We start from the raw sequence: 26,069 nt of genomic DNA, 5'->3' as shown, positions 1-26,069 counted from the left end.
AGAGGACGGCACGTGGCACAGAGGTTAGCATTGCTGCCTACGAAGATGAGGATCTGGGTTCGAATACCTCCCCTGGGTCACTGTCCGAATGGAGTTTGCACATTCTCCCTGAGTCTGCGTGGATTACACCCCCCCCAACCCAAAGATGTGCAGGTTAGGTGTATTGGCCACACTAAATTGTCCCTTAATTGGAAGAAAAGAAAATCGGATTCTCTAAATTAATTCTTTTTTAAAATCTATGTCCAATCATGACTATCAATTATGGTTACATCACGCACAATACATGAGAACAATGAACCAATTATCACCGGCGCATGGCAACAATAATTTTAACATTTGATCAGTACAAAGACACGTGTATGCTGTCTCCTAATATTTATCACCGGCTCCCCATTATCTAAAATCTAGATATCAATCATCTGCTTGTCTGACTCCTCTAATTTATAATCCGTCCCCCAAGGTAAAAATGCCCACTACCATAACAATTTTGTATGTTTATGTCTTTCTTCCCAGACACCAAGACAAATGGTGAAAATATCCCACATTGTTTATTGCCATCCTTGATAATGATCATCTGTGAATCCCTTTCCTGGGCCCCCATCATCAGCAATATATGTGAGCGTCACAGCGGCAATTCCGGCCTCGGGTGGCTATCTGTGTGGTGTTTGCACGTTCTCCCCATGTCTGCTTGGGTTTCCTCCGGGTGCTCCGGTTTCCTCCCACAGTCCAAAGATGCGCTGGTTATGTGGATTTGCCGTGCTAAATTGCCCCTGAGTGTCAGTGCAGACTTAATGGGCTGAATGACAGCCTTCTACACTGGGAGACTATGAAGTTTTCCTTACAGCTTGCAACTTCAGCTGAAAGCTTGTTTGACACAGCTCAATATAGAAGTGTTTAACCCCTTCAGCATTTATTGGGCAACTAAAGTTTTTAAAACTAATTTCAACATTAGATCTAAAAATTATACCCTTTCACAGCCTCATTCAGGTACAATCCAATTTCAGGATTCTGAATTTGGTAGCGACCTGAGGATTTTGCATGCAGAGTTTAAGGATGGAGGTGTATATGTCGGCAGCTTTTTTTTTAAGGAGGTGATAGTGGTGAAGACCACAGCTACTGAAAGCAAATACAGATTTACATGGACGCTTTGTAGCAGCAGCACAGCGATGTGCTTTGGACCAACTCTAAATAAACAAACAGATTGAAATTGTGCATTGCATGGAAAATCAGAGCTGCCCCTGCAGGTTATGCATATGTGAACAGCAGCCCTATGAAACCTTTGATCGCAGGAGATATTGCAGTTGTTATTTTTACTGTGTTCTGCGCTGGTACTTGAATCTAGTGAAACAACAAAAGGCATAAATACCTGCTTATGGGACAGAGCCAGATGCAGTTACTTGACATCAGAAGCCCTGCATGAACTGGATACAAACAAATTGTGCACAGTAGGGGGAGGTGAAGTGAGCGGAATTCAAATGAAAGAAACCTACACTTTTCAACGGCCAAACTGAATAGCATTAAAATAAAGAAAACATAGTATAGGGGAAAAAGTATTTAAAGCTTTATCTTTCAGCTGTTTGAAACAGCAAGTTCTTTTCACAAAACGTTGTGAGTCGTCCATGAAGCTAGCATGAAAAAAGTATAAGAGTACTGGCTGTTAAATAAAATCAGATAACAATACCATTGTGGGTGTACCGAAAGAATACCAAAGAACTTGGCTATACAGGGAGACAGCTGTACCTGTAAATCAGGGAGATATTTGGATAAATTGGTTTGGAAATTAGCTTTGCTGATCCAGCTTTGACAAAGGGTCATCTGGACTCGAAACGTTAGCTCTTTTCTCTCCCTACAGATGCTGCCAGACCTGCTGCGATTTTCCAGCATTTTCTTTTTGGTTTCAGATTCCAGCATCCGCAGTAATTTGCTTTTATTTTGCTGGTCCAGTGTTTGTTTTGTATCTGACTTTTCTTGCATGCACTTATATTTTGTTCTATGGCACTCAATTCCTTAGTGACCAATTCATTTGTGTGAAATGCAGCACCCCCCCAGGTTAATGATCATGGGTTGGATATTTTGGAGTGAAGCTTACAGCATTCACCAATGTTACGTGTAAATCAGACTGCAGCTTTCAGTGACTGCATGGTAAATTAGGAAGTTGCTGTCTGAGATGCCCTGCTCCTCAAGAAGCTGTGCGTTACCATGAACATATATTGAACAGCATGATTTTACTGTACTTCACTGATATATCCACACACAACCCAAAAGAAAATGCTTGTCTGTCCAATTCAATGCAACTATCCTTTTAACGGCATGGCAAGATTTAATTTATGTAAAACAACTATTCCAGTGCTGCAAACTTTGACCATTGTGGAGTCTCATTCCTTCGGCTTTTAGCTGTTGAAAATCCTTTTAAAAATGAAACATTTTATTTTCCTTTCTATCACTTTTCTCTCAAATTCTTAATCTAATCTGTCTTTTCCTTTCATAATTTGCTTTCAGTGCCTGATTGTTCATCTAATTAAATATTCTATCTGACACTTAACTGGACCAAATACCAAACAGCCCATTAATGATTCTTCATTCTTATTATTTGTGGAGGTATTCAGTTACTAATCCTGTTTATGCAGGTTCCAGATGCTCTGTAGCAGATGCTACCCCTTCTGGGTAGTTGTTTGACAGGAACTTGCAGTGCAAAGCTCATAGAAAGTCTATAGGCAAGTACAAGGTTAACAACTGCTGCCACCACTGACTATAAATTCAGCCCATCATATGTTTGAAATATGCTGACCCCAGGCTGTAGTTGCCTTCAGGAGTAGAAAACTTAAAGAAGAAAAGTATACCACTTGACAACTTTGCAGGATTACTTCTGATGCACTAATTTATTTATGTGGAGCTCTCGGTTTGCATTTTGTTATTTGACTTCTCTGGAACTTCCCTGCCCCATTCATTGAGCGAGTGAGCAGACCTCTCTGGATCTTTAAAGTGTTGCTCTTGTTACAACACCCTGGACTAGTGCACGGTCAATTCCAGCCACACAGGCCCTGCAGTCCCAACACAAGTTAATTAACCAATAATTCATGGGACGTTTCTGAGATTTTTGGCCCTTGACTGTTCCAGTGTCTTACAGGCACCAGATTTATAAGTGAAACACAACAACTGTTTATTTATGACAACCATAGAGATAAGACATGCAATAATTATACTAGAATAACGTACAGCTAATCTACTAGTTTCCCCCCCCCCCTTTTTTACCGTCCCACCCTCTACCTAAACACACACAGGGCATACACATTTAGAGGGAGGGGGAAAATAAAAGAGGATTAATGTGAGATGGATGATGAGTGCCCTTGCTTCGGATGTTGACAGTGTTGTAGCCGGCTATCGTCCCAGGATGTGGAGATCTGAAACCATCAGTTAGATGGTAAACGAATGGCGTCGCCTAAATGACGTCACTCGCGCATGCGCGGGTTGGCCAACGCCAACCTGCGCATGCGCGGGTGACGTCCGCCCCGCAAGAAGATGGCGGATGGATCTTGCGGGGTGGTGAAGGAAAGGAGATCCTCCTTTAGAGAGGCCGGCCCGCCGATCGGTGGGCACCCATCACGGGCCAGATCCCATCGGAGGCCCCCCCGGTGCAGGAACCCCCTCCCACCCTACAGGCTGCCCCGCCCCCCCCCCCCAGTGTTCCTGCGCAGTTCCCGCCAGCAGCGACCAGGTGTGGACGGCGCCGGAGGGAACCTGTCGTGTTGGGGCGGCCGCTCGTCCCATCTGGGCCGGAGAATTGCTGCTTGCCTTTTGCAAAAGGCGATCGGCAATTCTCCGAGCGGCCAGGCGTGATTCTCGCGGCGTTGGTTTAGGTGGGTGGGAGAATAGTGTGTGGGTGTCGGGCCGGCGTGGCGGGACTCGCACGGCGCCCGGGCGATTTCCCCCCCCCCCCCCCCCCCCCCCGCCAGCGTGGGGGGGGGTGAGAATTCCACCAGAGGTTCTCCACACGAGATTGCAAGGAGGGCTTTTTTTAACAACTGACCCTGCTTTCAGCTAATGGCTGGATTGGATCCTTAAGAATCCTTGTCTCGCCTCAAACCCAGCTCTCAGCTTGGATCTTACTCTTATTTGGTGTCCAGTTTCACTAGAATTGCTACCAGCTTGGCTGAGGAGAACACAATGTCTTCAACTGGGGTGTTTGGGAGAGAATTACCTTTTTTTGACGATAGAGAATTCAAAAGAGCCTCCTTCAGCTCCGAGTTCAAAACAAAACTAAAACCCAGATGAAGCCTTCCTGTTCTTGGCAGAACATTCCAGAACAGTCAGCATCAATCAGCATAGACTATCAGCTGAGTGCCTGGCAAAGTAAACAGCTCATTAGTTGACAGCCAAATCCATCAAGATGAGTCATCACCGATGTCAGCACATCCTGCTGGATTCCTTTTTCTTTAATTAAAGGTGAAGTCCATCTTAAAGGTATATCAATTGTCCAAGTACAAAAATTATAATTATAAAATAAAATAAAAGGAATGAACAAGGGGAAAACAATGATTAACAGGAGGATTATTGCACTCTGGAACCTTCAGTTCTCTGCAGCTAGTTGGGCCTGCCACAATCCTTGATCATAGGTGGGTTAGTCGACAATCTAACTAAAAGCAGCAATGCATGACTGCAAGTAATGTAAGGATGATGAAAATAAAAGTTCACACTGGCCTCGTCAGTTTAAATGTTAAATCTGCTCATTGTCTTTGCTATGCATTAGCATTTTTCTCATGTTCTTTGCTATTGTGGCCTACTTCAGATATTACAAATGCCATGTTAGTTGGACTGTATCTCTCGTGCTAGCACGTGTGCCCACTCTCCATGCATTTATGTAGTTTTGACATTCTGTTCACTAAAAATCATCAATCAACTTGTATTATCTTTTCCAGCAGTGGAGATAGGGGCTGGTTTAGCACCGGGCTAAATCGCTGGCTTTGAAAGCAGACCAAGGCGGGCCAGTAGCACGGTTCAATTCCCGTACCAGCCTCCTCGAATAGGCGCCGGAATGTGGTGACCAGGGGCTTTTCACAGTAACTGCATTTGAAGACTACTTGTGACAATAAGCGATTTTCATTTCATTTTTAATTTCATTTTCATTTTCAGATACCAATGTAATGTGGAGTCTGCATTAGGGTATCAATCTGCAATGAGAAATCATATTATTGAAACACTGATCTGGTAAAAGTTAGTTTGCGTAAACATTGGATCACAGTGTCTTGGTAATAACGTTGGTGACAATTGCAAGGAGAATACAGCTATATTTTTATAGTCAGTCCATCTGGTTCATCTTTTCATACAAACATTTCAGATGTTAATTGCTCTTGAACAAGTAACCTGACATCAATCCTGAATTTGCCTTTTACTAGTTTGTACCCATTCCCCCTCCCATTGTAATTGTGTTTCTACTTGAAATATAGCTTGGGATTAATTTGTCCAATTATATTTGGCATCTTACGTGCCTAATGATGTCTCTTCTTATTGTCCTCTTCAAAGCTGTAGAGTCCATGCTCCTCTGCCTGGCAAACCAGAAGAGGGGTTGACTCTTATCCATTTATCTCCTTCCTCTGCACAAACACATTCAGTGTTATGGCTAGACATGCACAAAACATATTTTCATTTTCCAACCAGGCACAATCCATGTGCGCCTCACACCATAACATAATGCTTCTTATTATCATCCTTGTGCAACTGCCTTAACTCAAGACTTCATGGTCTTCTCTCTACAAGAAGCTTCTTTACATTCCATTCTGTCTGTTCGTCTGGTACAAGCAGTTTTAATCACCTGTAGTAAGCTCCTTTAGAGCCACAGCTTCCACACAAATGAACCTTTATACTCTGAGGGACCATACAAAAGATTTTATGAATGCACAGCAAAAGTAAAACACATTTATCGTTTTTTCCCATTGCAAAATGTTAGAGTAATTGAAAGGTTAAACATTAATTAATTTTAAACTTGATTAATCAAAAATATTCTCACCATTATTTCATTACACCTGCATGCTAATATTGTGTGATTCAAATACAAGGACACCCAGGTGATTCTGTACCACAAGTGTGCTATATTCTCTCACAATTTAAATATTCTACTTTTCTAATCTTTCCCCAAAGTAGACAACCTCTCATTTTCCCCTCTTACTTAATCTGCCAATATTCTTTTGCAGACTCTTTGTGTCCTCCACCTAATTTGGTTCCCATCTACCTTTATATTGTCAGCAAATTTGACTGTAATACACTCTCCCTTCATCCAAATCATTAATATAAATTGGAAATAGGTGAGGCCTCAATGGTCTTGTATATCAACACTCCAGTTTGGACCTGTACCAGTCAACAAGGTTTAACTTTTTCAATGTTTTTTACAGCAAGACTAATAAAATAAAAGTGGAAGATTTCTCAGTGATTGCTGAGAGGATGTCAATGGCACTGTTGGAGGAGCTTAAAGCCAATGACAGCAATTGTGGGATTTTTGTGTTCATGCTTTTAGGTGTGGACTCCAGAAGTTGTAGTTTGTTACAGTGAAGTAATTATGACAAACGCTGACAGTTTCACTGTCATTACCACCGCAGTATGGGGCCCATAATTTCTGGTCATAAATTACAACAATTAGTTGAGTGAATACAGATAACACAGAATGGATTTGAATACAAAATCGACTGGTTTCTTTGCAAGTGCCTTGATGTTCTGCCTTTTTAATTTAGCTCATGATCATCAAGAAGTTTAACATGTTTTATTCAAACATTTTTGCTACGTTGACTTGGGAATTGCATTGTGGAGAACTGGCATGCCATGGTTGCTATTGCTTACACAACACAATTCAGTATTTCATCCTGCGCGGAAAATGCGATATTTCATGTCCTTTCCCATAAATTTGGAGTCACTTAATTCAAATTAATTCAAATTTTTATAAGCTACAAATTCCTTGTTATTTATGTTGCTTTATTCAAATTATTGATTTTTTTAAATGCAAAAATACGACTGTGAATTGTTGGCCAGGGACTGTAAATGATTGATTTGTTTCAAGCTTGAAAGCTTTACGCTGACCTATTTAAACCCTCAAGTAGTTATGTTTTTGTGTGTTCGTATTTATGGGTAATTTATGCCACAATTGACTCACTTCTGTTTGGTCCTCCATTTGTTTGGCCATGTTTATTTTTCTCCCTTTTGTCTCCTGAATGTTACATGTTACAGCAAAGAAACAGGTCTATAGACTTCAGTTAATCCTACACTCGTCCCCTTATCATAACTTGCACAATGTCCCATTCATCCACCATTGATCTACGTTGGTTCCCAATTAGGCAATGCTCAAGCTTGAAATATTAACCTTTTCAAAACATTCCACAACCTTTCCCCTTCCTTTCTTTGTAACCTTCCCCAGCCTACAAATCCCTGTGTTTCTCTAATTCTGGCTTCTTGCACATCACCGATGTATAATAACTCCACCATTGCCACCTATGTATTGGATCATTTTACCAAGTTAAGGGTGCGATGTAAATGCAAGTTGTTGTTGTCAAGTGGATTTTGAAGGCAGCTGATTCTAATCCTGCCTGAGGGAAGGTTTTCAACCTATCATTTGAGTGAGGAATTTTGTCACCTTCAGCACCCCAGCCTTGCAAAAAGGGATAACAAAGGGATAACCGCTAAGGACACAAATTCAATGATTGCATGATGAAAGGCAGGTTGATGCCAGTATGTCATCTTCATCAAAAGCTGTAAATCCAGCAGAAGAGGACAAGTTGGCTCATATAACAATCTTGACACAGCAATTTGTAAAATTATTAAACTGTGAATATGCCACATTTAAAGACATTTTATTCCTTCAGTTCCATTTAAAACTTTTAAAATATTCCGTAAGTTAAGTTTAAAAAATCATCTTTCCCCCTACATTAGCGTAAATTTTAAAATCTTACCATATTAAACAAAACATATCAAAATCGATAAATCCAAATTAAATGGCATGCATCTGCATTGTGTATATTTTTTAAGGTGAAAATCTAGTAAATGTTGATGTTCAGAGGGAATTTTGAACAGAAAGCTCAGAAAGCAAGATAAATAATATGTTAGAAGTCTTGCTGCAATTATATTTGGCTTGGGTGAGACCAGACCCTGAGTATGAGGTGCTATGTATAATTTTGATCTTATCTATACTTAACTTAGCATGAAGGAAATCAGGGTTCACTCAATAGATTTCTGAGAAAATAGAACTATCCTATGAGGAGAAATTTAGCGGAATGGGCATATATTCCCAGGAATTAAGAATGAGGTGCAATCTCATTTAACGTATAAAATTCTTATAGTCTTGACATGGTGGATGCTGAGAGTCAGTTTCCCCTGGTTAGATCCAAGGGTTATAGCCTCAGGGTAAGAAGTCAGCCATTTGGGAATGAGATAAGTAGGAATTTCTTCACTAAAAGTGTTGTCAACTTTTGGAATTCTCCAGCACAAAGGGCAGTGGACGCCAGTCAACCAGTGTATTCAAGGCTGAGTTCAATGTATTTCCGGGCACTCAGAAAATCAAAGAAAATTGGGATTGGGTGGTAAATTCAGTCATCAATGTAAGAAATAGAAGCAAGACTATATTACATACCCTCTTTAACTTGCCATTTAATAAGATCATGACTGACCCTATTCTTAAGCTTGCCTATTCTGGACAGCATTTTAGAATGTTATCAAGTTTCTCAAAAGTCCTTTTGTTGTAATTTTTACAAAAATCGTCTCAAAACATGCAAAAGAGGAGGAAAGCAAGCCATAGGTACAATGTACAACAGGTAGAGTGGAAAATAGTATTCAGAGCAAAAATGGGAACAAATAAGACCGGATGAATCAGGGGCAAAATCCCCCAAATGTTCTCTTCATAGACATAGGACCCGTCTACACCAAGCAGGATACAGGCAACATCACAGACCTACATCATACCCTAGCTTCAAAACAAAACGACAGAAGGAAACAAAATAATTCCTGAGAACACCAGAACTAAAGGGGAAATCGACGAACGCTCAAAGTAAACTTTTTTCCAGACCTTAACAGGTCAGAATTACAAGGAGAGGACTTGGCACCACCAAGCATCAATTAGCCAAAGAAATCCCAGTCCTCAACAGCAGAGCACACAGTCAAAAGAGAAGATCTAAGAAAAAAAATATTATCTTTCACTGGGGGGACCTTCCTTGAACATAACGAGGACAGAACTAATTCTAGCAGCACAAACCCTCCATCCTAACTCCCACTCTGGTTCTGCTCGTCTTCCCCATCCAGATACATTAGGATAATGACACTGCACATATCATGAATTCGACATTCAGCTAACATGATATAAACTTATTAAATCAGGATAAACATTGGTGCAGGACATCAAACACCAATTAATCACTTCCCTGCAAGCAATCAAATTAACAACATCAACAGACAACAACATAATTATCAGGGAGCAAAGTCCAGGATAACAACTGAGATGCAAAACAGTTATCAGGATAAAGACCTCCCCATTGGCGCACAAAGAAAACAAAAAACAAATATAAAGCAGGATCAAAGACAATGAGGACTCTTCAGAAACTTCCAAGACTTCCAATGATCAAAGCATGAAGCCTTTTGCTTCCAACATGCTGTCTCATCCGAAAAAAGGCGGCCAACAACCCAGGCTCCAGCATAGGGGGGATAGCTCAGCATGCTCAGCCATCCCCAAGCCCTCTCGACCGATAACAGGAACAGGAAAATATAGGACCAGGGGCCAGAAGAACAACCCAACCCCAGGCCGCGGAGACAAGATTAAATGTGCCCCTCGATCCAACAAAGACGTGTTCTCTATGCTACAAGAACCTCCTTGTGCGCCTCCATAGCCGACAGAAAAACACCCCGCAACTCTTAAAATGGGGCTTAGATGACCTGCATCGCATAGCCGAGACATTTAAACAGATTACCGTCATCACGAGCAGCCATCATCCGTTGCACCGTCAGAGCGGGAAATCTCTCAAAAGCAGCTGCGCCACTAATGAGAAGATCCCACCCCAACTTCTTAAGCCACCATGAATAAACGAGGATTTGAGCATCGTCTCTACTGAATAGTGCTGAAACATTGACCAGCAAATCTTGGGACATTTTTACAGCACAGAAAGAGCCCCATCATGTCTGCGCCGGCCATCAAGCACCTATCTACTCTCATCCCATTTTGCAGCACATGGCCCTTCGCCTTGTACCCTATGGCATTTCAAGTGCTCATCTAAATACTACTTGACTGTTGTGAGGGTTCTCCCCTCTACCACCCTTTCAGGCAGTGAGTTTCAGACTCTCACCACCCTTTGGGTGCAAGGGTTTTTCCTCATATGCCCTCTAAACCTCCTGCCCCTTTATATCTATACCCCTGACTCCTCAAGCTGAATGGAAAAGGTCCCTCCTATCCACCCTATCCATGTCCCTCATAATCTAATACACCATAAGCACATGCCCCCTCAGTCTTCCGTGTTCCAAGGAAAACAACCTCAGTTTATCCAGTCTCTATTGGTAGCTGAAATGATCCAGCCCAGGCAACATCATGGTGAATCTCCTTTGCAGTCTCTCCAGTGCTATCACTTCTTTCCTATAGTGTGGTGACCAGAACTGCACACAGTACTCCAGTGTTTTGTGCAGCTCCATCATAACTTCCCTGCTCTTCTATTCTATGCCTCATCTAATAAAGGCAAGTATCCCACATTCCTTCTTAACCACTGATCTACCTGTCCTGCTGTCTTCAGAGAGCTATGGATATGCACACCAAGGTCACTCTGATCCCCCACTTCCTACGGTCTGAATATTCATTGTATATTCCCTTGCCTTGTTAGTTCTCCCAAAATGCATTACCTCACACTTTTTGGGATTAAATTCTATTTTCCACTGTTCTGCCCATCTGACCAGCCCATCTCTATCATCCTGTAATCTAAGGCTTTCCTCCTCACTATTTACCACACCACCAATTTTTGTGTCATCTGCAAACTTATTGATCCTACATTCATGTCCAGATCATTAATATGCACTATAAATAGCAAGAATCAGCTCCTATCCCTGCCGTTCACCACTGATCACAGACTTCCAGTCACAAAAACAACCTTCAACCATCATCCTCTACCTCCTGCCATTAGTCTAATTTTGGATCCAATTTGCCAAATTGCCGCAGATCCCACAGACTCATGCCATCTTGACCAGTCTTCCATGTGAGACCTTGTCAAAGGCCTTACTGAAGTCTATATAAACTACATCAACTGCACTACGCTCACCTACACACCTAGCCACTTCCTTGAAAAATACAATCAAATTTTTTCGACATAATCTCCTTTTCTGAAGTCTAAATAAACTACATCAACTGCACTACGCTCACCTACACACCTAGCCACTTCCTTGAAAAATACAATCAAATTTTTTCGACATAATCTCCTTTTGACAAAGCCATGTTTTTTTTTTGGGGGGGGGGGTTTTCTTTAAAATTTAGAGTACCCAATTCATTTTTCCAATTAAGGGGCAATTTAACGTGTTCAATCCACCTACCTTGCACATCTTTGGGTTGTGGGGCAAAACCCACGCAAACACGGGGAGAATGTACAAACTCCACACGGACAATGACCCAGAGCCGGGATCGAACCTGGGACCTCGGCGCCGTGAGACTGCAGTGCTACCACTGCGCCACCGTGCTGCCTGACAAAGCCATGTTGACCATCATTGATTAATCCTTGCCTCCCCAAGTGGAAATTAATTCTGTCCATCAGAATTTTTTCCAATAGTTTCCCTACCACTCACAACTGGCCTGTAATTTCCTGGTTTATTCTTGAAAAATAGTACATCATTAGCTGTCCTCTGGCACACCCCTGTGGCCAGAGAAGATTTGAAAATTGTCAGAGTCTCTGCAATCTCCTCCCTTGTCTCCCTCAACACCTTGGATATATTTCATCTGGGCCTGGGGCTTTATCCCCTTTAAAACCCACTAAAACCATTAATACCTCCTCCCTCAAGTAATTTGTTCAAATACATCACAGTCCCCTCTCTGATTTCTCTACCTACATCACCCTTCATAGAGAACACCGATACAAAGTACTCATTTAAAACCTCACCTATGTCTTCCAGCCCCATGCACACATTGCCACGTTGGTCCCTAATGGGTCCTACTCTTTCCTGGTTATCATCTTGCACCTTTGAATTTTACTTTATTTTCCCACCAGTGTTTTTCCATGCCCCTTCTTCGCTCTCCTAATTTATTTTTTAAGAAACTCCCTGCACAGTCAGATGGTCGGGATAGTTTGTAGTACAGAGATCCCCTCGTTTTTCTACGTTTTCTACGTGTCCACGCTCACTCCCACAGGGAAGAGAGTTATGAGTGTGAAAAATGGAATGCACTAAGAGAGCGAAATAACAGCATTTGTGGTTAGTGACTCTGGGGGATGAATGAGATGGCAATAAGATGGGGGTGAGTATTAACGGTGGCTGTTTAGATAGGATATCAGGGGAGGTGCTTTGAGAGGGAGGAATGAGTGGAGCTGCACGGTGTGATCCTCTGGGCAAGTGAGAGTTTAAGGGTTGGTGACTGACAGTGAGATGTCATTCACCTTTCCTGCCCTCTTGACATCACTGAATCCAGTTGCAAGGGACAATAGAACATAGAACATACAGCACAGAAGGAGGCCATTCGGCCCATCGAGTCTGCACCAACACACTTCAGCCCTCACTTCCACCTTATCCCCGTAACCGAATAATCCCTCCTAACCTTTTTGGAGACTAAGCGCAATTTATCACGGCCAATCCACCTAACCTGCAAATCTTTGGACTGTGGGAGGAAACTGAACCACCCGGCGGAAACCCACGCAGACACGGGGAGAACATGCAGACTCCGCACAGACAGTGACCCAGCAGGGAATCGAACCTGGGACCCTGGCGCTGTAAAGCCACAGTGCTAGCCACTTGTGCTACCATGCTGCTCACTGTGACAGCCGCTTGTTGGGTCTGAGAGGATGACCTCTTCCTTCCATCTGCATGGACAGCTATTCTTCTTAGTGAACCTCATAAACCACAGCATGGTCTCCAGAGGAGGGTCAGGGAATTGTGATGTGGAAGAGAGTGAAGTCTTTTCAGATTGTGTTCCTGTTTTAGCGGTTGCTGAAACTTTGGGTCTTAATTTCAAATGCCGCATTCTGATCTCTAGTGGGGTCTCTTTAAATAGAAATCTTTCCATTGACAGGTGTGAGTCATCACCATGCCCACGCTCTGATTGGGAAATGTGGAAGCCGCGTGCTAATGCTGTCACTCACTTGCAGAGCCACGTCAAAGCCCGCTTCATTCAGAGTCAGATTCTTAACCCACCTCCTCCTTGCTGTGAGTAAGATGTGCTTGTTAAATTTTGGCTGCATGTTTCAGATCAATAACCTTTCATGAGAACTGAAAGAAGTTGGAGATGTAACAGGCTTTAAACAAGTCCAGAGGCGGGAAAATCAGGGGTTTGATGGGCGGGGTGGTAAAGGGCAAAAGGGAATAGGTTTGTGATAGAGTGGTAGGCATGAAACATTAAATGATTAAAGGGATGATGGTGCAAGGCAAAAGGAAATCATAATGGGGCAGTAAAGAAACAAAGGAAGGTCTTGAAGGTTAATTGATTGATTAATTTGATTTATTGTCGCATGTACCGAAGTACAGTGAAAAATATTTTTCTGCGGCCGAGGGACGTACAGAGTACGTACATAGTAGACACAAGCATAATCAACAGAGAACATTGACAAATGGGGCAATGACAAAACAGTGATTGGTTACAATGCGGAACAAGGGGCCAAACAAAGAAAATACATGAGCAAGAGCAGCATAGGGCGTCGTGAGGTGGAAATGGACACAGCAAAATTATCACCAACTTTGTTCTATGCTGTGTGCTGACTTAAGGGATTGTCTCAATTTGGCAACACTTGACCACATCCTGGCAAATCCTAAATTCAGTGAAGTGGAAATATCGGATCTTTCTGTGCGGAAAAGCAAAAACGGTTATTCTCCCACAGGCAATGGCTAACTACTATCCACCTGAAAGTTGTGCAATTCCACATTGATCAAGCAAATATATAAGTTATTCTCTGAACAGCTTCTTTGTTTTCTTATCTCTCTCATCCTTTCAATAGCATCTACAAAATCTTCGCCTCCAACTGGGTGATTTGCCTTCATAACCTCTTCATTCTCCCCCATACCTTGTCTCTACTGCATCTTTTCCCTCCCAAAAGTAAAATATTACAAAGTAGCTCTATTTATGTACATGAAATTTGTTGCTGTTAAGAATCTGCTGTACTTTGTTTTTAAAAATGGTTTTAACTGGATAACAGCCAGACTAAATCTCATGTCTGACATTGGTTTCTTTTAAAAGTGAAAGCTGAAAGCATATTGTTGCCATTTGGAACCGCCATACGAATGGTTTTTCTACTTTATATTCTTTGTTGTAATAAAGGCTAGTAAACTGAATGGAGTCATCATAATAAAAATATTATGGGGTAAATTTTATATCTTGGCATACCCAGTACAGAGTTGGTGCATCTATTATGAATGGAGATCAAGCAGGCCGTAAATTAGGTGCATTGACCTCAGCTCCTGTCTCTGGAAGCACTGTGCTGCGAATGCTGAATTTATCGCTTGTTATTTTCTGTGTCACTGAGATCATCTCATTTCTTTCATGATGACACTTCTCACCTTATTGAAAACCATTCCCTTTGGTTTATCTATAACTTCTCATTTTAAATGTATTATGTTATGTACTTAGGTAGGATATCATTGGGGATAATTATCATAATGTTGTTTAAACGATTTTTTGTGTCAATCATATCAAAGCAGTGCTGTATCTGTAAAACCTCAGGTACTTCCGACCAGTTTACTTATTCAAAGTTTTACCTGGCGTGTCTTTATTTACGAGGAAGCAAACCACAATCACAAGTTCAAAATTCAACAATATTTATTAACACAATTAACACCTATATGACCCACATAAAACAAGAGGAAAGCCCAGATTCAAGTATACTACCCGCAAAGATGGCTTGGTAGGCTGTGGATCTGAATTCCTCTGGCTCTTCTTCATTAAGGTGGTTCTCACAGCCAATGGTCCGGTTGATGACCATTTGACAGGCCATCTGAGCCCGCCCCAGGTGTCCCATCTCTGGTGGTGTGGGCTACATATAACCTGTTCCCATATAAGGTAACAGTAGAAGCTCTGGGTGATGGAAAGTCTGGCTCGATCTGGGCTACGGACTATAGGCCGGTGCATTTCAATGGCGTACGATGATCTTCTGCTGGGTCTCAGTTGAGTGCGATGATCTTTGATGGGTGATTGATGGGACAGGCCCAGACATGTTCTGGCATCTTGTCTGTTGATTGTGTCTTTGACTTTGGTGTAGTCTGAATTCCAACAGCCTGCCTGAGGTTTGACTGCAGTATGATTTTAAAATGTCCAATTCTTTAATTTAGGATATCCAATTTAATCGGCGAATTCTTTAATTTAAAATACCCAATTTTAATCGGACCTAAATCTAGGGCTTGCTAGGTTACAACAGCAGAAAGTAAACTGAAATAGAGTACAACAAATCCTCTCAGCTCACAGCCACACATACTGGACAACGTAAATCAAAAAGTCAGAAATCTTTTCAAAATCATGTCAACTGGCTGGGCTCAGTTTTTAGTTGCAATAGTAATAATTCAATATTACTGTAAATATTTTCAGTCACCAATAGCAGGGGCAACAGGGGACATTTATCATTTTGGCCGATACCGTAAGCAGGATTTGTGAGCTGCAGAACCCTGCTGTCAGGTTTAAATGGGGACAGGAAGCCCGCACTGTGTGGGTAATGCGACCATCAATTCACGCAAGACGATTAGTAGAAGTGAACAGTGGTTTTAATAAGCTAGATCTGTGCCTGCCTGCGACTGCTCTGTACTGAGTGCCGCCTACAGGCTGCAGGTTTATATACCACCCCCGAGGGGGCGGAGCCACAGGGGCATCAACATAATACAGTACAATACAGTGGTGAATTGCAGTAGCAATACGTTCACCACAGTGGGGAATAGTTACCCGGCTGTGATTTCCCCAAAATTGGCCAATTAAGGACATTGAATGAGCTCTCAATGCCGGAGGACCAAAATTCCTCTAGCTTGGAAGTAGCAGAAGGATACCTTTACAGGATGGAGGCACCTCCTCACCAACATTTTTAAATTGAAAAGCCCTCCACTGATGAGGGATTTTGGGTTGTTTTTCCATGGGGGAGCCTCTCCACAGGGCAGTCTGCAGCTGATGCACCTCTAATCATACCCGCCTCCACGTAGATAGGCTGTTCCTTGCCACTTCTGGGGACCTGCAGGTTGACTGGAATATTAGTTTAATTTAATTGGCTACATGCTGCTTGCAGGCGGGTATCTATGCCACACCACCCCATCATCCCATCCAATCTCACCTGCAGGAAACGGGCCTGGGTGCTGGATAGAGCGACTGAAACAACATGCTGGCCAATGGTGTGAAATTCTGCATCCAGCTACCTCCCTTCTGCCCCAATTGGTGCCTTACAATTTTGTCCTGTACAGAAATCATTTTCTGAAAAACAAAAAAGACTGATTTAACAAGTTGCTCAATTCAAAAAAATCTGTTTTAAGCCATTGATCTGTTTGTAGAATCTGTGTTTAGAATAATAAAGCAAGAATTCAGTGAGGTTGAAATTGCATAGCTGTGAATGCCTGCTGCATAACACCAGGCAGCTTGCCAGGAAAGGCAGACAATATCTGGAATGTTGGTAGGGACTCTCGGGTAACTCCTGGGTGGGTGGTGAAAGCAGACTACAGGAGTGCGGTGGGGGTGATTGCGACACCTGAGGAAAAGGCTTCCTGGCAGGATCTTTTTTTAAAATATGCAGGTATTCACAACTTTTGTTGGTGCTCGAGTCTGCCATTGATAACTCATTTCAAAAAGTGGCCCTTCAACAAGTGTTATGCCCCAATTTACATATTTAAGAGGCTTAATTGTCTGTTTGTTGGTGTCCACCCAAGTTGCCTAAAAGATGGACCCCAATACTTTAGCTGTGGAACCATTGCTTGTGCCGGTTGGGTGAGAACAATCCCGAGTACAAAACTGATTGCCAATAGCTTGCACATACAAATCAAAACAGTGCATATCAATTTCTACCCCATGTATCTGAAGTCTAATGTCACCTCGAGCACTTGATATTGAAATATTACAAAGAATTAGTCAGGTGTGCAGATTGAGGTACTTATTGAATAAATATATTTATATGTAAGATTGTGTTTCGCATGGAGAAGCTTCTATTCCTCAGATTTTGATCAATCCCAGAGTTTGCTTCCTGCTAACTTTGTTTCAAGTTTAAAGATTCTTCTGAGAGAAGTTGTGAGGACATCAATGGGATGTTAAGATCTGAATTCATTGTGTCGCAATATGCAGTGGGTGGCTAAAATATGTATGGAATTTGAAATAGACTGTCAAACGGGGTCTAGCAGAGGTACTCATATTTTTTTTAATGAATGTTTTTATTGATTTTGTGAACAAAGTATATTTACCGTTATGTACACAGGATAAGAGACATATACATATATACACATATATAGAAGAGAAAGGCACACCCAAACATAACAAAGAAAATAAAATAGTAAATAATTTTTTTAAAAATACAATAAAAAATAGAATAGAATAACTGATAGGGTATTGTGCACCAGCTCAACAGCAGCAACGCTGTACACGTGGCAAAATTATTTACAACACATAAGTGGCCGATTGTTGGTGGGGGGGGGAGGGAGGGAAGGGGAGGGAGGGAGGGGGGGAGAGGGAGAGGGAGGGGGGGTTGGAGACTGGGGAGGTAAATATACATATGGGTGCCGGAGAAACAATTACAGTGGGCAATACTCGAATGGGTTCCGCTTCTGCCGTTCCTCTCATCTTTCGTCTTTATTCTCCTCGTTCCCTGCTCCTGGAGATGCCATGTTCGTTATTGTATCCTGTGCCTTCCTTCCGGCTCTCATTTCCCTACCTCCCCCCGCCCCACCTCCCTGGTTCTCCTCTCTTGTTCCCTGTCTCTTCCCTCTCCCCCCCCCCCCCCCCCCCCCCTCCTGTGATTCGCCTCTCTTTCCTCTTGGGTTTAGATGTCGTCGTCCCCCTCCCGGTCTATCACTCCCTCTCATGCTTTGGTGACTTTCCCCTGATAATTGGCTACCTGGCTATTCTTCTGCTTGTTCGTTGGCCACAAACAGGTCCCGGAACAATTGTGTGAATGGCTCCCACGTTCTGTGGAAGCCGTTGTCTGTCCCTTGGATGGTGAATTTGATTTTCTCCATTTGGAGAGATTCCGAGAGGTCGGACAGCCAGTCTGCAGCTTTGGGTGGTGCTGCTGACCGTCAGCCGAACAGGATTCTACGGCGGGCAGTCAGTGAGGCAAAGGCAAGGGCGTCCACCCTCCTCCCCAGGAGTAGATCTGGCTGGTTCGAAACCCCAAAGTTTCGGACCAGCCACTTTCGGGCATGGCTCCACCCTCATCCCCACCACTTTGGACATTGCCTCGAAGAAGGCTGTCCAGTAGCCTGCAAGTCTGGGGCAAGACCAGAACATGTGGGCGTGGTTGGCGTCTATCCTCCACCTCCAGGAAGAACCTATTCATACGGGTTCTTGTTAAGTGGGCTCTATGTATGCATCAGGCTGAGCCTTGCACACGTGGAGGTGGAGTTGACCCTATGCAGTGCTTCCCTCCAGAGTCCCCACCCTATCACAATCCCCAGGTCCTCCTCCCATTTCTTTCTTGTTGCGTCCAGTACGGTGTCGGCCCTTTCTATCAGTCGGTCATACATGTATTATACATGTAAACTACAGTTTCCTTTATCTAGTATGCTTGCGTCCAGTAGTTCTTCCAGTAGTATCATAGAATCATAGAATTTACAGTGCAGAAGGAGGCCATTCGGCCCATCGAGTCTGCACCGGCCCTTACAAAGAGCACCCTACTCAAGCCCACGTATCTACCCTATCCTCGTAACCCAGTAACCCCCACTTACACTTTTTGGACACTATGGGTAATTTAGCATGGCCAATCCACCTAACCCGGACATCTTTGGACCGTGGGAGGAAACCGGAGCACCCGGAGGAAACCCACGCAGACACGAGGAGAACGTGCAGACTCCGCACAGACAGTGACCCAGCCGGGAATCGAACCTGGAACCCTGGAGCTGTGAAGCAACTGTGCTAATCACTATGCTACCGTGCTGCCCCAGTTCTTTTATCCTGGATGGTGTCAAGCTTCCTGAGCATTGTTGGAGCTGCATTCATCCAAGCAAGTGGAGAATATTCCATCACATTTCTGACTTGTGCCTTGTAGCTGGTGAATGGGTTTGAGGAAGTTGGTTAGTGATTTAATCTTTGCAGAATTCCTAGCCTCTGACCTGCTCTTGTAGCCACAGTATTTATATGGCTGGTTCAGTACAGTTTCTGGTCAATAGAACCCCCAGGACATTGATAGTAGGAGATTAAGCGATGTTATGTCCTTGAATATCAAGAGTAGATGCTCAGATTTTCTCTACTTGGGGATGGTCATTGCCTGACACTTGTGAAGCGAGTTCAGCAACTTTTGATTTTTCTCCTTCACCCTAAACCCCCCTTCTTAAAAATATTCCAGTAAGAGGCCTTACAACACCATGTTAAAGTCCAACAGGTTTGCCTCGAACCACCAGCCCCCAGAACACCGCTCCCTCCTCAGGCAAACAAAGAGGTGGGCTCAGGAAACACATACATAGACAAAGTCAAAGCCTGTCGTGGCGGTTGTGGGCACGTCCTTCTCTCCTTTCGTAGGAAGTTTCTGAGCTGTAGTTACTGTTGCAAACTTTTGGTTGGCTCTTAATTTGGCTCTGTTTAATCACGTTTGCTCAAGAGTCGCCAGGTATCTTTCGACACCGCCACAAGGTTCAGAACCAAATACTGATCAATGACTCGATACACCAGTTCGTAAGTTCAAAAGCAATGCTCATTTATTTACACACAGTCAAATCTACTCATGCATAAACTCTACAAACTAAACTACCACTATTACTAAAGCCTATACTTAGCTTCGGGTGCCCACTCAGTCAGAGGAACAATGGCCGTTGCTCGGTTCTGAGGCTGCTGGGTTGAGCTGTTTACACGGTAGCAACTAGGAGCATCTATCTCGAAGCGTGTGTTGGCTTGGGACTTACTTGGTCTGGTGCAGCTGCTAGGCTGGTCTCTCTCTTCGGTGAGAGCCAAAGCCAAAGGAGGAAGATTCTCCCTTGGGGGATATCTTTTATACTGAAAAGGGCTTCGCGCTCTTTTGGGCGGGCCTTGAACTTGGCCTCAACTAATTGGGTCTTTCCCAATCATTTGTATCGATTTTCCTCCAATAGAGGGGTGGTTCCCTGATCGCTGGGCGTGTCCTGGTGACTGTCAGTCCACGTTGTCTTAGTTTCTTCTGGCGCCGGAGAGTCTGCCTTAACATTGTGTATCTAAATGTTTCCCTTTTGTCCCCGGAGATGGCTCAGTAGTATGTAGATTGTTTGGTAGTTTCTGTCCTGTCTGAGAGTTTAAAGTTCTAATCAACAGACAGAGCTTGCATCTGCTTATTTCTTAGCATTGTCCAATTTTCCCTGCATTCTTTGCAAGTGTCCATTTTGTAATCGGGACGTGGCCATCCCAGATGGCTACACTCCCTCCTTGTGATCCTCAACGCGTCCTCTGATCACCGGGGCACCCATACTTAGGCTCTACACTGTCCTATCCTATGCAACACAATTTTACCGAAACCATTTTAAATACATTCATTATCATAAAATTCTACGGGGCACTATGACATTAATACATGCATTACAGAAAAATAAAAAACTGGAACCTCTAACAATTCTCAATTAGCTATCCTCGTTCAAACAATCCGAAAATACAAACAATCCAAAAAGAATCTATACATCTTAAACTGTACAAAATAGCAGCACACACATTTCTCTGGCCTGGCAGTCAGTCACAGAGGTTTACATCTCTTTATTCCACAGAATACATTAAACAAAATGGATGCTCTTTAATCCGTCCCAATGGGTTCGGGGGTCTGGTGAAATCCGAAAATGGAGGACCTAAATCTGTATACCGGGGTGCGAGAGCGATATGCTCTGTTTCGCCATTTCTTGACTCTAAACGATTGCACGACACTGCAAAGTATCGCCAGCACTAAGAGTGCTTCGACTACATATGAGAGTGAGTACCAGGTGATAAACTTATCACACCAGGTCGGGGTATTGCTAGCTGTCGCTGGGCTAGTTATCTCTGGGTTACGTGTATTACAGGGGTGAGAATCGTTTACGGTTTGTGTGTAGGGGTCAGGGGGCTAGCGTCCGCACGCAACTGAAGGGATCCCACTAAGATCCATGTGGACACGAAGGCTGTCTTCATCTTTGTCGGACTTCTTCTTTGTCTCCCTCTGGGGTTCCTGGATTTCTGGAGTTCTGTGAACACAAGCATAATTTCTGTTATTATCTTGCTTAAGATCTCATATGTCTGTCTGTCTGTCCTTTACTTCCAATTTCCCTTTATAATTGGTCACCATCTGTGACTCCCACATTTTAAAAAAAACGAATATTGGACTAGACAGCTAAGAAAAATATTGCCGTACTGCGAGCCGTCTCGCAGCCGGTGTGATTTACCAATCCAATCTTTGAGGATGTAAATAGCATAGGGAAGCAACCTAAGGGTTGCCAAAAGCAAACAAAATAATTTCGACGTAACGAGCCAAAATGGAGTGCGTATGGGCCACGGTGGGTAAGGAATGGGTGGAATCGCCGGGTAGGACGGTGATCAATGCCGTATGTGCTCTACCCGAGCATAGCTGACCAGAGGGGAGTCCTCAGGCAGGGCGGGGACCAATGCCGTTTCTCCACTCCCTGAGCAACCGGCAAGAACGGGTAAGAATGTGGTCGTCATGGTGGGCTGCCTCTCGAATTAGGAGAGTAACTATGAGTCGTGTTCTGTCGACAAACTAGTTCCTCTGAACTATTGTCTGGGACAAACTTGTTCCATTAACAGCCGGGGGGCGTTAAAGGAGTGGTGACGTGGGGCCGTGAAAAACTTTCCGAGTTTACACACAACACTTAACGATAACACGAACGAACAAACATGGTGCAGGTTCCATCAGAAAAGACACCGTATCTCTCCATCGGTTCCTTGTTTCGCCATCATCTGGACACCTCACTGCTCAATAGCGAACAGGGTCGCAAAGGGATTTGTTTGGTGGGAGTCAGACTCTAAGTCATCACCTTCTCCCGGCTGCCAAACTCTTGTCTGTAGTAACCGTGCTAAAGCTGCTTGGGGTGAATTGGGGTCCATCTCAACGTTCCGGGTGAGCCTTAACGAATTGTCTCGGTGCCAGAATCGTGTGTCGAGGTTGGAGCTACTATGCTTCAATCCGTAATCGTCGGGCGGTGGGTCTGGGTCAGGGGCTTTGATACAAGTGATTTCAAATGGGTCGGTAGAATCATGCTCAGATTTACTGGGAGTAGGGCCTGGTGCAGGGGTATAGTCATAACGTGGTGTGCTGTGGCTGTCGTCATTGTGATCGCTATCACTGACGCTGTCGCTGCTGGTTGAGGGAAGCCTCACTGCTGCGGCGAGTTGGGCTGCCTTCATGTTCTGTACTAGTTGTGTAACCGCATTTTCATGCGTGAGGGCTGTAACTGAGGGGCTGGCCAAATCCAGTCCTTGTAAATACTCAGTGCCTTTCATGGGGCATCCGGTCATGAGGGTGTGGGGGGTGTAACCTGTGGATGTAGATACCGTGTTTCTTAAGAACATTAAAGCAAATGGGAGTACTGAATCCCAGGTGCTGTTATTCTGCTGTACCATTTTCCTGAGGGTGGCTTTCAATGTCCTATTCATTCGTTCTACAATACCACTTGACTGGGGGTGGTATGCGATATGGAACTTTTGTCTAATTCCGAAAATCGTGAGGACGTTTTTCATTCCACGTCCGGTGAAATGGGAGCCTTGGTCGGACTCTGTACTGCGTGGGAGGCCCCATCTTGGAAAGATGTGGTGTGTCAATATTTTAGCCGTTGTCTTGGCCATATTAGTTCTTGACGGACATGCTTCCACCCATTTCGTGAAGGTGTCTATGACCACCAACACATACTTGTAACCATTTCTGCACGGGGGTAGGGTCCTATATAATCTATCTGGAGATTTGGCCAGGGTCCATTAACGGGGCGGGTATGGCTAAGCTGATCCTTTTTCGCATATCTGTCCGGATTGTTCTGGGCACAGATTAAGCAATTCTCTACGTAGTGTGTGACATCAATTTTTAAATCAGGCCACCAGCAAAGCGGTCTGAGGTGGGCTAGGGTGGGTTCAATTCCTTGGTGTCCATGATTGTCATGGAAGTGACAAATGATCTGGTTCCTGTCCTGGCTGGGAACTATATAAAGGCCATCCATTAAAATCACACCGTCGTGTGTGGTGATTGCATTTTTAAACTTGTCGTACGGGGTTGGGAAGGTTCGCTTTAAAACTTCCCTGAGTTTCTCGTCCTCTTTCTGTGCCTTCGCTAGATCCTGAAAGTTGGTCTGTGAGACCTGAACTGCGTGTACTGGGGTGCTTTCGGGGGGATTCCAAAAATAACCATGCCTGGAGCCTGCCTTCGCTAGGGCGTCTGCTTTAACGTTACCAGGGGGGGAGGAATGGTGATGACTGCGAACCTTAATTATTACGTATTTCCTATCCTTCGCTGTCTCTAAGATATGGCGGAGTAATGGGGCTGAGGGTTGGGGTTTACCGTCCGCGGAAACAAATCCTCTTGTTTCCCAGAGTGGTAGGAATTCTGTCAAACTACTGCAGACATATAAGCTGTCTGAGTAGATGTCTGCTGGGGTCGGGAACGAGTCTGGGTGGTCTACAATATATGCAACCGCTGCCAGCTCTGCTGCCTGCGAGCCTAAGTGTCCTGGCAACTCCAAGGAAATTTCATCTAGGGCGCGTCCCTGCACGTCCTCTACATATATACCGCAACCGGTGATTCTCTTTCCGTTTAACACTGTGGATGAGCCATCCACATAAATCCTTAGGGGTGCGCACGTGTCTGTGGGCTGGGGTCTCTGGGGTGTACTACCTGTTTTCTTCGGAGGTGTTTTGGGAATAAATGGGCCTGTGTTCTGTTTCGTGGTGATGATCTCACATTCATGAGGGGTGCCTGCATACTGCAAATTATCGACAAGGAAGGTGTGGGTTTTGGTTCTCTTTACTGTGATGTCCCGTCCCTGTAAAAGAAGGGTCCAACAGGCTGCGCGGATTTGGCTGACTGCCACCTTTAAGTCGGCCGTCTAACAATAGCTGTGTCGGTGTGTGTTCTGTGAGGATGGTGATGGGGTTGAGTCCTGTAATGTAGGCGAAGTATTGCACTGCCCAAAAAACTGCAAGCAGGTGCCTTTCACAGGCAGAAAATCCTTGCTCTACGGGGTCTAACATGCGTGACACGTATGCTACGGGGCGTAACTGGTCGTGGCGTTCCTGGAGGAGCACGGCCGAAAGGATTTGGTCTGTGCTTGCTACCTCTATAGCGTACGGGGAATGTGGATCTGGGACCTGTAGTGCGGGGGCTGTGCTGAGTGCTCTTTTTAAAGCGTCCACGGCATCTGTATGCTGTGGAAGCCATTCCCAAGGTGCCTGCTTCTTGAGAAGTTCGTAAAGGGGCGCTGCTTTAGTGGCAAAACCGTCAATATGGTTTTGGCAGTAGCCAACCAGTCCTAAAAATGACCGGAGGGCTGAGACATTGTGGGGAAGGGGCAATTTGACGATCGAGTCAATTCTCTTGTGCTCGATCTCGCATTTACCATGAGTGATCACTGTGCCCAAGTAAATCAATTTTTCTTTCAGCATCTGGGCCTTCTTGGGGTTGACTTTACAACCAATTTCTTTTATGAGTGCTAGGAGTTCGGCGAGAAGCAAAATGTGCTCTCCCATTGTGTCTGTCTGTAGTAACAAGTCGTCTACATACTGGACCAGACAATCGGGGCGGGAGAATTTTGCTCAACCATTTGCCAGCTGTCGGTGGAAAATGGAGGGAGAGTTGTGGAAGCCTTGTGGAAGGCACTTCCACGTGTATTGTTGCCCTTGGAATGTAACGGCGAATTTGTACTGGCACGCATTAGCCAATGGAATGGACCGAAGCCATTACTAATGTCCAAAACCGAAAAAAAATTTGACTGGAGTCCCTGTTTGAGCATGGTCTCGGGACTCGTGGCTACGGTGGGGGCTGCTGCTGGGGTTACTTTGTTCAGTTCCCGGTAATCAATGGTCAGTCGCCATGAACCATCCGGTTTCCTGACAGGCAAAATCGGTACGTTGTTTGTGGAGGCTACTGATCTGAGTACACTTTGATCCAACAAACTCTCTATTACTTTGGCGATTTCTCCCTCTGCCTCCTGGGGAAATCCGTAATGCTTCTGGGGTTTAGGGTCGGGACCTGTAACGTCCACAAAGCCAGTCAAACTGCCACAGTCGTGCTTGTGCTGTGCAAATGCTGCTTTGTGTTCCTGCAGGACTGCCCTAATTTGTTTGTCTGCACTAATGGCTCGAGGGTCGAACCAGAAGTCTCCTACTGAGCTAATTCTATTTACGTATTCTCCTACTGTGGGCTCGTGCTGCCTTTGCCATTTTCCAAACACGCTTATTAACTGGATCAAAAGAAAGGTTATGGGAGCTCATGAAATCCATCCCAAGGATATGTTCTGCTGTCTGGGGCAGATCAACTAAAACTACGGGGTGCTTGGTTGCGATGTTACCTATCTGTAATGCTATAGGGGCTGTGATGTGTCCCAGTTGTAAATGGCCTGTAAAGCCGCTGAGTGTAATGGTGTCTGTTGTGGGCCACGTGTCTCGCTGAAACATCGTGGAGGAATTGAGTGTGGTGCAGGACCCTCCTGTGTCCCAAAGAAATTCTATGGGTTGTCCCCGAACTTTGCCTGCTCCTACCGGTCTACCGGACTTGCCCCAAAGGGTGTCGCAGACCCAAGTTGGGGAGCCCGAACACCGTCAGTCGGTGCCGATCATGTCTGTA

The 26,069-nt window shown here is 44.3% G+C and overlaps 1 protein-coding gene across 6 annotated transcripts in view; it reads left to right on the top strand.

The window, feature by feature from the left end:
- LOC140425027 (thiamine pyrophosphokinase 1-like) overlaps window positions 1-26,069 on the top strand; it is a 555,937-nt gene that overhangs the window by 365,714 nt on the left and 164,154 nt on the right. For 5 of the 6 annotated variants that reach the window (XM_072508810.1, XM_072508813.1, XM_072508814.1 and 2 more), the window contains one exon: window positions 13,214-13,347. The exons of the other annotated variant lie outside the window; for it this stretch is intronic. In XM_072508810.1, the coding sequence (XP_072364911.1) occupies window positions 13,214-13,347 (134 nt within the window). The remainder of the gene's footprint in view (window positions 1-13,213; window positions 13,348-26,069) is intronic. 6 annotated transcript variants of the gene reach the window in all.

Source organism: Scyliorhinus torazame, chromosome 6 (assembly GCF_047496885.1).
Source record: "Scyliorhinus torazame isolate Kashiwa2021f chromosome 6, sScyTor2.1, whole genome shotgun sequence".
Taxonomy (NCBI): Eukaryota; Metazoa; Chordata; class Chondrichthyes; order Carcharhiniformes; family Scyliorhinidae; genus Scyliorhinus; species Scyliorhinus torazame.
Note: the sequence above shows the minus strand (reverse complement) of the source record. Positions and strands in the feature narration are given on the sequence as shown.